This window comes from Pygocentrus nattereri, chromosome 14 (assembly GCF_015220715.1).
Source record: "Pygocentrus nattereri isolate fPygNat1 chromosome 14, fPygNat1.pri, whole genome shotgun sequence".
Classification (NCBI taxonomy): Eukaryota; Metazoa; Chordata; class Actinopteri; order Characiformes; family Serrasalmidae; genus Pygocentrus; species Pygocentrus nattereri.
Window position 1 is genome coordinate 23859171 of NC_051224.1, and position 13623 is coordinate 23872793.

At 39.0% G+C, this 13623-nt stretch overlaps 1 protein-coding gene across 1 annotated transcript; it reads left to right on the forward strand.

The window, feature by feature from the left end:
- Positions 1-12095: 12095 nt before the first annotated feature.
- LOC119261564 (deleted in malignant brain tumors 1 protein-like) lies at positions 12096-13124 on the forward strand. The gene is made up of 3 exons (XM_037544569.1): positions 12096-12398; positions 12488-12763; positions 13041-13124. Exons 1-3 carry the CDS (start codon positions 12191-12193, stop codon positions 13070-13072), a joined length of 516 nt encoding a protein of 171 aa, XP_037400466.1. The 5' UTR covers positions 12096-12190; the 3' UTR covers positions 13073-13124.
- The last annotated feature ends 499 nt before the right edge of the window (positions 13125-13623 follow it).

Consider the following 13623-nt stretch of genomic DNA (forward strand, 5'->3'; position numbering starts at 1 on the left):
TGTGAACATTTCAGAAAAACCAGACCAAAAGAAATTCTTGGATAAAATATTATTACATTGACCGCCATTAAAAGTCAAGAATCTTTTTTTCCTTCTCCTGTAAACTTACTATTTTGGAGAAAGAAAGTTTTCTGATTCTATTCTAATCACTAGAATAGAATACCATACATTAACCACATTTTATCTCTCCAAATATCAATGTGGCACTTCTGTAGATGTAGAATATATAGGCATAAGTACAAAGGAAATAACCCATCATGTGATCAGGTTTCACAGCTTCACAATGTTGTGTGGTGTCTTTGTTCCATGCAGTTCTGGGTGTGATGTTCTGAACCACATACAAGTTTGTACTATGGAGCCTGAGCAGGACTGAGGTGTCCATACAGGCATGAACACTATTGACTTTGACAATTCATAGATAAAAGTGTCTAACAGACTCATGATCCAAAGTCTGTTCACAAAAAGATTCAGTGTTGGTTTCCTAAACAATGAGTAAACAAATCCTGGACTAGATGGCATTCTAAACAGACGTTCTTCATTGAAAGGAATATGTAGTTCAGGACTAGGCTTAATCCCTCTCTGGGACCTATGGGGCACAAGCTTAATAAACTCTTCAGATCAAACACTAAGGCCGGCTTTACACGGTGAAGCTTTCAAATCATTTTAGTTGCTTGAAATCTACATAAGAAATTGCACTCAAGCTGCATAATGTGAAGCTCCATCCAAATCACTTGAAGCTCCATCACAGCAACTTCAACCATGTTCAGGAAACAAATTTCACAAAAATACCCTATCAAACGGGATCATGTTGAAAGTCATATTTTCAAATCATTGATGTCTCTGGATTAATGAACAGAAGATGGCTTAGTGGGGAGTTGAAAAGGAGAACCAATATCAAAAAGCCTATAAAAGGTACTTAAAAAGTCGTTTTCAAAGGCCCACACAACATATAACAAACATATAAATATTTGTGGCATGAGTGAGGACGATGATGACAGGCACGAGAGGCACAAAGGCAGGGAGCAAGTCCCAAACTTTGAGTTCGGGACTTGTTCCTTGCCTTCGTGCCTCTCATGGCTGGCATCTGCATTTTCCTCCTCCCACCTTCACTTGTGTCCCTCAGTGGAGCTCAGGCTAAATGCTCTGTCCCCCACTCACTCGCAGTTCTCCCCTGCCGTCCTTGCTCAGAGTTCCTGCTGGTGTTTGGCTGCAGGAAGGAACCCTGAGGACTTTTTTTTGGCCTTCAGCACTTCCTGGACTGGCTGACTGTGTGACACTACACTATAGTTGTTGGGGTCCCCCAGGCAAAGTAAGACCTTCCCATGCAGCTAAAGACTCTTTCCAGCCTAGCTAAGTGACTCTGTACTGTGGGTAGTCTCCCTGCCAGCTGTGGGAACTGAGCGTGTGTATTGTTTGTGATGATAAAGATAACGCTGTGGTTTGATGGATGCAGGCCGGTTTCCTCATATTGATGTGTACGCTGTCACTTTAAGTCTGGTAAATGACACAATTTTATGGCAAACACAGGTTTAATTTATCAAACTAGTAAATGAATATACTTGACTTTTTTAGTTTGATCTTTGGCCTTCTTTCCATCTTGAAAGGACAAGGACAAAGGAAACTGAAACCCACGCCTCTAACGCCTCAGCTAAACACAGTCATCAGTGCTTTAGAGTGAAGCTGGTGGAGGACGGTGGTCGTGCACACTTCAAATCAAATGGAGCTAAAGACCAGGATGCTGAGACCACCTCTCACTGTAATGCTTGGTAAATTTCAGTTTTAACTTTATTTCATATTTTTGTTTTATATTTATAATGTTAAATGATGACTTTGCTGGATAATGTATAGTTTTTTTTTTGGTTTGTTTGTTTGCTTGTTTGTTTGCAGGATTCCCATTTAAACAAATGTGCATTCGATACAAATTTTAAAGGTTTTGACTGCTGTGCAAAAGTCTTTGGCACCTAAACATGATGTTTGAACCCATTTATCTCAGAAATACATTTATTTTTGCTTTTTGCTTGTAAAAATCATACAAACCTTAATGCTGTAAAATGAACAAGAATTTCAGATTTTTAGAAAAGTAGTTGATATGTTATGAGCTAGTGCAAAGAACAAATTATGGTCACCTGGATGCCTATAGTCACATAGATTTATCAAATTCTATCAGGTGCTGATTTAAAATAATGAAGTATTGATTAGATAAAACAGGTATTAGATGATTATTACAAATAATCAGGAGAGGGCAGGGAAAAATGTAATTACCTAATTAATTACATTACATTACATTACATTACATTACATTACATTACATTTACATTTAGCAGACGCTTTTATCCAAAGTGACTTACAAATAATGAGATACATAGAACAAGCATAGTCAGGCCTTAAAGGAGGCCAAAGGGTAATAGCGGGGTAGAGAAGGGAAGGAGGGCAAGAAGGAGGTGAGGTTGGTAGTTACATAATTTGGTTGGTTAATACATAAAATCACTACTTACTTTACTGAATTAATATTTTCTGGATTTATTCTTGTATCCGTATGCATTTTCTGAGCAAATACATGATTACTGGACTAAACAGCTTTTTAAATAATTTCCTTGAATAATTTTGCATAGTACTGTAGACATGCTGTATTTTGAAAAATTGAGACAGTGAATATGAGTGAATAAGTGAGGTGGTAGCTCAGAATCTTGCATTGCATTAATAATCATATCTAATAGTGTTTTTCTGATATAATGACACTTCACCCTTTAATTAAAGTGAACACAAGGTTTGAATTTAGGGGGGCTTAGTTTAATTTTAGGCTGTATGATAACATGCACTGGGTAACACTAACCTATTTCATCATGTGATAACATATATATTTGCACAGGAAGCAACATATGACTATAATTTTACCTGTTTGTTTGGCAAAGTTAATAATAATTTGGATTTACTTCTTATGGGACCCACCAGCCTTGCCTGCTGATGACTACATTACTTTTACTACATAAAATATCTGTTTCAATTACTTGATAGAGAAAAGGTAGCTTTGTGTTCTTGTCTTAAAAGACTTAAAGTGTGTTTTTCTTTTCTTCTCTAATTTGAATTACACAGAGAACCACATTCAATCGTATGCAATAGTTTGAACACGCCAGTCAAATTCCAGGTTGTTGTTGATTCTCTAAGTGCAAAATAAATGAACACACTTCAACATGACATTTTGTGCACATTTAGTGCACAATTTCTGTTTATTTACTGAGTTTAATACATTAGAAAAAAAATTACATAAATGATGTCATAACTTTTACACAGGCCACATTTTGTTTTTTTTTTCATTCAGTGAATAAAAGTTTATTTTGTATGAAACTGTGCAGAAACTGTGTGTTTTCTGTAGAGGATGTGATTATTAACTTATTTAATTACTTATTTAATTATTTAAAATTATTTAATTAATTATTAACTTATTCAACACAACCTAAAATTTGGCCAGGAGTGTTCAAACATTTGCGTAACTGTAGTTACAAAATAACAAAATCTGAATTTGACAGCTCCAGCTGCTCTTTAAATTCTGTGCAAAATTCAGAGTGAACAGACAAAAACGGTACAGAATTTCTTGGAAAAACCTTGTTATATTGAACTTTATTAAAAGTTACAAATGTTTTTTCCTTTTCCTGTAAAGTTAGTATTTTGGAGGTTTTCTGATTTAATCCTGATATTTTTGATTCTATGACTACTCTAATCCTAACACTGACCTCATTTTATCCCTCAATCTAACAGTGGGGCACTCCTGTAGATGTAGAACATATAGTTAAATGGAAACAGGAAATAACTTGCTGTGGTCAGGGTTTACAGCTTCACAGTGTGGTTTGGTGCCTTTGTTCCATACAGCTCTGGGTGTGATGTTCTGAGCTGCCTACAAGTTCATGTTATTGAGCGTGAGCAGAACCCTTGAGGTGTCCATACGAGCATAAGAAATAATTCGAAAGATCTTCTATTAGCTCTTACATCTTAAAATTTGACATCTTTATACATTAAAACATTTGACAGACTCATGACTCGACATCTGTTTACAACAGGACTCACAGGGTTGGTGTCCTGAACAGCGATTAAACATTGTCCTAGACTGCACAGCATTCTGAATGGACGCTGAAAGGATTATGTAATCCAGGACTAGACTTAATCCCTATTTGGCAAATGGAACTATGGGGCACAAGCTTAAGATTCTCTCCAAACCAAACACTAAGGCTAGCTTTTCACTCTGAAACTTTAACTTTAGTTGCTTGAAATCTATTACACAAACTTGAGTTGCACTTGAGCTGCATAATGTAAAGCTTCATTCAATTCACTTGAAACTCACTTGAAAACAACACCCTTTCAAAATATTGTTAGTGCATTATGATATCACATCGAACAACATATTTCAAATCACTTATTAGTTTGGATGTGTAAGGGTCCAGCCTGCACCACCTGTTGTCAGCAGAGGGTGACGGCGCTGAGGAGCCACAGACTAATCAGGCTAACCTGACACGCCTGTGGCCTCCCCTACTTAAGACTGTGGCAAACGGCAGTGTTTGTCACACCTTTATAGAGGGATGACCGGTACAGTACTTAGTCCAAGAAAAGAAAAGAAAAGAAAAGAAAAGAAAAGAAAAGAAAAGAAAACTACCCCAAAACCAAAAAGAGAGAAAAAAGGGCTGAGAAGAGAGTAATTGCCCCCAAATTACTCACAAATGGAAATAAAAGAGAAAAGAATCCAAGCCATACAAAAGGTGTTTGCTCTAAGAGCAAACAAGTGAAGGGAAGCATAAAGCCTTTCCATCATAATCAATGTGGCAGTGTCTTTTGTGTTCTTAATATCTTTTCTTTCTCGGTTCTAACATGGCCTGTTTGAGCACACTGCTTTCCTTTGTTCTTTATTTTTTGCTACCTTTCCAACTAAAATATCAAATCTATGGTCCACAGATAACCATGACAGGCATACTATAACACAAAGAGTAGGGCAACTATACATTTAAACAAACAAAACCTTAGTATTTGATGATCATTTTTGATGATTTTTGGGTACAAGGACAGGATTGAATTAAAAACTAGGTCTGCCAACTTAAACAGCCACTAGTTTAAATTGAATTTAGAGGGCAACAGAAACCAAAATGACCAAGCTGAACAGTTTGGTGAATATATGAAGCTGAAGTTGTTTGTTCACCAGCAGCTTCTTATTCGAATTTTCTGTTCCACCTTAAATGGTGCAGCCGGCATCTAACTACTGCTTGCTTCACCTGCAGAAGCTGTTAAAATTGGTCAAACAGAGTACTCTGTGGTTTATTTTGTTTGTTTTGCTACCAAGAGGAAAATGGTCATTTCATCTGGTAGATTCCTCCACTAAGATGGAGTTTGAGTACTGAGGGCGCATTGATGCTATAGACATTTGCAGCTTATGGAGGTGAACTTGAACTCTAATGCCTCACTTGTTTTTCAATGAATTATTTATTTTTTTATTTTAAATAGAGAATTAGAAATTTTACAGCAAGGTACAGCTGTGAGTAATGACCAGAAGCATTTGTGTCAAGAGGACTGAAATTTCAGCGTGAAAAATTTACAAAAGAACAACTCTTATTTGTTTCCATGCTTTTTATTTTTGTTATAAAAATAATACAAAATAATACAAGGAATAAAACAATTCCACACATATTTACAATAGTCTGCAGTGGGGGGCTGCGTGTGTGTGAGTGGTATTTCTTTGTGTGGCTAGCATTTCAGCACTCACTCAGCAGTCTGTCCGCACTGTCAGAACATACCTGGCACTGCCAGGGTATGTCCCTGGTACATTTGCCACACGTGTACTTGTAGCAGTCGACACATATCACAGTCGCACAATTGTTCGTGCATCGATGGTTGACCTGACACTTCGCCCTTTTGCCAGGGCTGGGTGTAGAAGGTTGTTGCTGAAGCAGTTTCTCCTTGCGTGCCTTCTTCTCACTCACATGAGAGTCACCCAACTCTTTTAATGGCCATCTGCCATTACCACTGGCCATCTCCGTGTTCCTGCACGCACGCTGTACCCCCGCACCATTTGGTCCATTACATCCACCCCGCACTTTATGTTGTTGTATTGTGTGACTGTTTGGCTTCCTTTTGGTGGTATCCTCAGTCTCAACCACACTGTGCATGCTGCTGAGAATGTAGACGGCCTTCTTCCGTTTTGGTGCATACACTGTCAGTGTTGCACCAGTGGTTGAAAACACCTGAGTGGTGAATTCAGTGCAGTCCATCTGTTTAGCGGATGGAGGAATTTCCCGGCAACTCTTGTTGACTGTGCCGAGGATAGTGATTTTCCGGCTAAGCAGTCGTTGTGCAAGTGAGAGTGATGTAAAGAAATTGTCTGTGGTTACAGTTCTGCCCTTGTCCATGAATGGTTCCAACAGCCGGGCAGTCTCTCCCCGTTGGGACGACTGGGGTCCTTGCCAAGATATGGTAGGACATTACAGATGTACTTTGATTTCAAGTCGCAAGCCTCCCAAAACTTAATACTAAACTTGTCTGGTTTTGTTGCACTGTATTGCAGAAAACAGCAGTGAGTCTTTGACGGGAAAAGCTGTTCATCAATAGTGATGTGTCGACCAGGGTTGTAGGATGCGATGCAGTTGGTGACAAATGATCTCCACACATCAGAGATTGCAGCAAACTTATCGGTCTCTGCTCGCTCACTGCGTGTGAGCATGTCATCAAAGCGTAGGTGTTGCATGATGTCTTGGAAGCGGTTTCGGGCCATAGTGGCAATGATCCTTGGGTTTGCAAGGTTTGCTGACCAGCTGTCACGTAGTGATGCAACCTTGGTCACCCCCCTCAAGATAATGACTGAAATAAATGCCATTAGTTCTGGGAGATCCATGAACCAATCCACCTGCTCCGTGTGACGTGCATGTTGTGTCGTCCATTCTTGAATGCTACGAAGCATGTCAAGAGTGATAAAACAGAGGAAGCTCTGAAGGCGACTCTGGACACTAGCTCTTGGCTCTCCATCTGTAGGGTACGGTTCTACTGGGGTGAAATGGAGATGTTTCCCCACTTGTTCTTCACGCCACACTGTACCATCTTTTGCAGTCTCTGTCGGCTCACTCGCCAACCGAGCTCTCTTTTTTGGTAGAGGAGGAGTCTCCTCATCTGCAAGATAAATAATTAAAAATTAACATTTTGTTTTGGTTCTAAATAAAAAAGATAGTCAGAAAATGGAAATAGGTCATTTGAGAAATCTAACCTGAAGACAGCTCAGACTATGTCTTCTCCATCTCAGTCACAAGGGTTGGTGTTACTCAGGATCCGTTCCAATGACTGTTGAGTGGTGAACCTTCTCTGCATTTTGTTTCTTGTGAACAAAATATGTGAAGCAGTCACCTATTTATCCCCCACAGCACAAAAGGCTGCATGCAAATTTGCTAAGGTGTAATCTTATGCATGTCCCCTGCACAACAATGCAGCTGGGGGGTGGGCAGACACCCAGGAGCAACTTACATTCTTTTGCTTACACCCTTTTGCAAGAGGTTGAGGTGGATCAACACAATTAATTTGTTTTCTTTTTCTAAACTGTCATTTTGAACCCACTTCTTCCAAATCTTTTTTAAAAACTTTTGCATATTTCTTGAAACAGATTGTATGTTTTGCAAACTATATGTACATTTGGCAAAATGACCAGTGTAATGCAGCACGACATCACAGATCAGCAGCGAAAGGTCACATCTCTCCCATACACTTTATGTATGCTTCAAAACAAAATGTGTTTTATACAAATTGTCAGTTCCCTCAAAATGCCCAAAATGCCCAAAATGCCCAAAAAAAGTCTCTTGAGCTGTGTTTCACATGGTGTTTTGAGAATGTCACCTCGGTTTCAAGAAATGAGCCAAACCAATTGAAAAAAAAAGATCAACTTTAATTTAAATCAACCTAATGCACAGCTCCTTGTCGGGACTAAGAGCAATCTGGCCTCTGCCCCAAGTCCAGATGTATGTTATGTTACAACTAATTAGTTCTAAGTTAAGTTTTTGTTCTAAATTTATTCTGCTCTCTTATGTAAAGTCATAAAATTGAAAAGCATTCCGCAAAAGTAAAAGAAAAAACAAACTTCAGTCAATGAGTTTATCACGATTGGCTCCTCCCACTCCATGTGCATTTGTTTTCATTTTGTAACTCCACCCTTGATTGTGTTCACCTGTCCCTCATTGTCCCGTGTATTTAAGCCCTGCGTTTGCCCCTTGTGTTTGCTGGTCTTTGTTGGTTGTATCGGTCTTTGTCCTTGCCTTGTATGAGGTATTGGTCTATGTTTGTGTGCTTGAGTCTGTTTATAGTTTGTTTGTCATGTCTGAACCCCGATCTGTCCGTATCGGCTCTTTGACCCTGGACCGTTATGACCCTGATTTTGGATTTGCCCTCAATAAAAGTCGCTTACCTTACCTTATTTCCCACCTCTCCTAAGATATATTTTTTCATAATTTTCTTATACTTTCTGTATCAAGTCAATCTGACCTCCTCAAGGCCTTTAGTTGTGCACTTTCCTCATTAATTTGGCTCATGGACCAGGTTTTGCAAGTCCTTATTTAGTCTTCTCATTAACAGGTAGCTTGTTTTCCTATTTTGGCAGTGCAGGCAGTGTTTTTCAGGCCTCCTAAACTTTAATTAACCATGAACTTCCACACTTATCAGCTCATTTTTCATATATTACATGTCATGGTTACATGTGAAATATTATAAAACTACTTGTAAGGTAAGTCAGACTATCATCAAACTTGGTTAGCAGGTAAGATTAAGTATATCAAACTGATTAGTAAATAAGATTAATGTAATTACTCAATATTAAAAATGATGTAAATCATTAAAAATGAAATCAGATAAAGCTTAATTCAAAAGTCTTACTCAACTGATTACTACTGATTACTTAATCCAAAAAAGGTTCAAAGAATTAAGCTAAATTGGAAGGTAAAACGTATAAATCAATTACATTAGTACATTAGAGGGCATGAAGGCTCTGCAGTGGAAGCAACTGGAGGGTTCAGTGGCAGAAGCAAGAGATTCATTGGCAGTATAGGGTCTGGAGGCTCAGTGGCAGCTGTGTTAGGGTCTGAGAGGGTGACAGGTCCAGTGCTGCTGGAATGGCCACACCTCGAGGACCATAGCATTTGTCCTTCAGCTGCACAGGAGGTTAGCCTAGCAGGAAACTCTGATCAAAGGAAGGCTCATTTGTCTGCCATGAGGACCGTCATATCCTTCTCTTCAGACACCACTCATTTTTGGATAATTGCCTGAGCCTCGTGCACCCCCAACCCCCCCGGCAACAATTTTTTTCACCCTGGGGGGGTGTCCTTCTCAATCCAAGATGGTGGAGGGAGATGGAGGCTGAGAGTAAGAAGGCCTTCTTATCCCCACCAGAAAGCAAAGGATGAAGCTGGCAAAGCAGACAGAATCTTTCCTAAGCCTCATCTCATTATCCTTAGCAACCAGAACAAAAACATAAGTATATGGCTGCTACAACACAGGGGAAGAAATAGGCACAACAACCAAAAGTGTATTGGGGAAACTGTGACAGAGAGGCATAGAGCTAGACACAGTTGTAAAAATCATGCCTCAAATGCTCTTCAGAAAACCCTGGATCATTAATCCTTCTTTTGGAAAATCAAGTAAAGCACCAATTTAGCACAAATTTGAATATAGACAATTGTCCCTGCATAAGAACTGCTAAAACATAACCCTGAACAGCTGTGTGAGCTTTTGCCCACAGCATTTCTTTACTACACAGTAAATTGTGAATTTTAACTGCAAGTTAAACATAAAGCATCAGTAGATCATCTGTGGAACATTTAAGTAACTCATTTGTCTTTTCTAATCATAGGTGGAAATTTATGTTCTCTGTGCACAAAAACAGTCTATACTGTTTGCTCTGTTTGGTGTTTAGGCTGAGCGATTTGTACTAGTTTTAACAAAAAGGGAATGGTGTCAAAAATCCTTTTTAGCAAAATTTTATCCAAATAATAATCAAGATTTATTGACAAATTATTTTATAGTCCCAGTCTCTGTGGAGGACAGTTTCTGAAGGCATTGTTAAACATGTAAAATGTGAATATTTGAGACTTTTCTTACATCACTTATGTAACTGAAAAATGCACTGGATAAAATGGTGTTAAATGCCTCAGAAATGATCCTATGACAGCTTAATGTCATGTTACTATTCTCTATGACTTATTATCTCATCTGTTTGTTTATTTCAGTTGCCAGTTTTTTTGCTTCATTGTTGGCTGGTAAGTGTTCTTTTCACTCAATCAAAACAGTGGATGTTTTGATATACCAGTGTAGCATAACACTCTTAAAAATAAAGGTTCCTTAGTCATTCTTGGCTTAGATTTGCAGTTTTAGGCAAACCTCTTAATTGGTATAGGACCTTTTATACAATGTGAAGGGTCTTTAGTCCATTAAATGGGTCTTTAAAGGTGGTTCTTCAATGGCATCTATCCAAGCAACCTTTATGTTCAGGAGAGGTTATAGAATTGATGTTTCAGATATCTTTTGTAGAAATATGGGCTTTGTTAAATTAGGAAACATATCTATAAAACAGGTCAGAGGTATAATTCTTATGTTTGATAAAGCCTGTGTGCCTCTCTCTCAGGAACAGATTCTGTAAACATAAGACTTGTCAATGGTCATGACTTCTGCTCTGGTAGAGTGGAGGTCTATGTTGATGACCAGTGGGGAACAGTATGTGATGATGGCTGGGACTTGAATGATGCAGAGGTGGTGTGTAGACAGCTTGGATGTGGCAAAGCATTAAGAGCCCATAGCAGTGCCAGCTTCGGTAAGGGAAGTGGGCCCATACATTTGAATAATGTTGGTTGCTCTGGGAAAGAAAGCATCATCACAGAATGCCATCATGATGGATTTAAAAAACATAACTGTGGTCATGGTGAAGATGCTGGTGTTACTTGCACAGGTATGCTCATTTTAATATTATTTAATATCATGCTGTAACATTAACACTGCTGCTAAGGTGATCTCTATAAGCTCATGTAATTTAGTATTCCAAACAAATGAATATTTTGCACAATATCATTTATCTTTATGGCTTTACATTGAAAAAAAAAAGACACAGGATTTACAGGCCAAAACTGACATGAGAGATAATTGCTTATCTATGCTGAATAACTGAAAATGCCAAGAAATATAAGATAGAAGTTAACATGCACATGTTGACTACGTAATGATGTAAGGAAATTGGGTCTAGCAGAGCATTTTGTTGTTCTGATGAGGAACCTCTACATTGATCAGCAAGCAACAGTTACAACAGAAAGTAGGCAAACCATCTCATGTTGGCAATGGAGTAAAACAAGACTGCCCACTATCACCATATTTCTTTGACCTGTATGCTGAACAAACAACAACCTGTGATCAGTGATAAAGGACCAGAGGATGACCAACACAAACTGTGCAGCAACAGATGAGCTGTTGTCCACCTTCTTGTATTACACTCTGTCCATTGTATCAGCTACATGTACCACATAGGAGCACTTTTTGGTTCTACAATTACATACTATAGTCCATCTGTTTCTCTGTATACTTTGTTACCCTGTCCTTCAGTTGTAAGGACCCCCACAGAGCAGGTACTACTTGGGTGGTGGATAATTTTCAGCACTGCTGTGACACTGACATGGTGGTGGTGTGTTAGTGTGCGTTGCACTGGTGTGATTGGATCATACACAGCAGTGCATCTGGGGCTCTCACTGTCCACTCTATTAGGCATTCCGACCTTGTTGGTCCACCTTGTAGATGTAAATTTAGAGACGATAGCTCGTATGTTGCTGCACAGTATGATTCCTACAGGATGATTCACACAGAAACAGAATAAAAAATGTAAAAAAGGAATTGCAAGGTTTAGTGATTACATGCATATATTAGAAATGGCAACAAATGTTTATTATGTCTAGGCCATAAGGTTTTTTGCCAATTAATATCAATTATGGGGGGTTTCCTAATAATAAATAAATAATAAAAGCTAATAAACACTGTGGAATCTTTAAGTGTGATTATCTATTTTAAAAAGCTTAAAGGTTTTTCTATATCTCAATATTGTAAAGTAAAGGGAATCAGGCTGCTGAATGGCAAGAATCCCTGTTGTGGTAAAGTGGAGATCAATCGTAAAGACCAATGGGGAACAGTATGTGATGATGACTGGAACATGAATGATGCAGCAGTGGTGTGCAGAGAACTGGGTTGTGGCAAAGCAGTCAGTGCTCTTCACACCAGCCTTGAACAGGGACGTGGCTTGATACTTCTGAGGGATTTTAACTGTTTTGGAGGAGAAAGCGCCATTTCAGAATGCTTTTATAAGGAATCTGAATCCCATAATTGCAGTCATGGCAAATATGCTGGTGTTGTTTGCTCTGGTAAGGTTGCACTTTATAAAAGAATATTCTTATATGTTACAGAGTAATGGAAATTGCAAGTTATTTTTTTTAATTAATTTCTTTTCTAGGTGACCTGCAGAGCCCCATGTTGTTTCTTAACTCATCACAATTTGTTGGAGAGGCTGTTCAGTTCAGATGTATTGCACCCTTCCCAACTTGCATCCCTGTGGACTTCAAATTATACAGAAATGGAGAATCAATAAAAACCCAAACTGCTGAATTTTCAACAACATTTAATTTGACTGTGGATTCCTCGCATCAGGGCCAGTACAGCTGTGACTATTCATTCCAGGGAAACAGCTCTATCACGTCCTCCAAGAGTAACTCCGTTGACATTACTGTGGGTAAGTGCGCAGATAATGAATTCATTTTGAGTACTTTTTTCATTCTGCATAAACAAATAGGTGACAAATTAAAGGAAAAATTACAAGGTGTGATGTTTAACCACAACAAGCCATCAATGAAACTTGACAGATTCTACAAGTCTTTGGAACTGGTGTTTTGATGGTGGTGTAAAGTGCTGTCTAACACACCACTCCAGAGTGTTCCCTAGCTGTTCAATAGACCACAAAAGCCATAGCATATGGATCACATGATTTTCATTCTCATCAATCCTTTCAGTGACCCCTCATTACTTGTGGATGGGGACCTGATTGTCCTGGAAGAGACAACTCCCAACAAGATATGTTTCATCACAGGATAAAGGTGATCAGTCAGAATAATGTTTTATTGATTTGCAGCAGCGACCTGTCCAAGATGTGTGCACATGCTGCAGCAGAAATCCTTCTCTAAGCTGGACCCAACAGAGGACGGAATGTACAACTGTCCAGAAGTTCACCCCCAGGGTCGGGCACGGTTTTATGTGCCTCTTGTTTTGCATGTCCCAGTGCAACAGAGCAACAATTTGATTTTAAGGTATTATGGTTATGGGCGACTGCTTAAGGGGAGGTGCATCCCATTGCCTGGAGTGGGTGTCAGGCTTGGTGTTCATTGAGCCAGCTCAATAACAAAGGGCAAAATCAAAACCGCTGAAAAACAACACCCACCTAGCCTGGTGTGGATTAAGTCTTTTGGCCTGCAGAATATAGGCCAAATTCTTATGGCCTGCCTAGACCAAGAACAGGTGCCTGGCCCCCTCCAGCCAGTGCCTCCTTTCCTCCAGGGCTAACTTCACTGCCAGCAACTCACAATCCCAGACATCATA

Bases quoted from the DNA above. Each gene is read 5' to 3' on its own strand.
- LOC119261564 (XM_037544569.1), top strand. From the start codon at position 12,191: ATGAATGATGCAGCAGTGGTGTGCAGAGAACTGGGTTGTGGCAAAGCA. The intron at 12,399-12,487 runs GTAAGGTTGCAC...TTTCTTTTCTAG, and splicing joins TGCTGGTGTTGTTTGCTCTG to GTGACCTGCAGAGCCCCATG. The intron at 12,764-13,040 runs GTAAGTGCGCAG...CAATCCTTTCAG, and splicing joins CTCCGTTGACATTACTGTGG to TGACCCCTCATTACTTGTGG.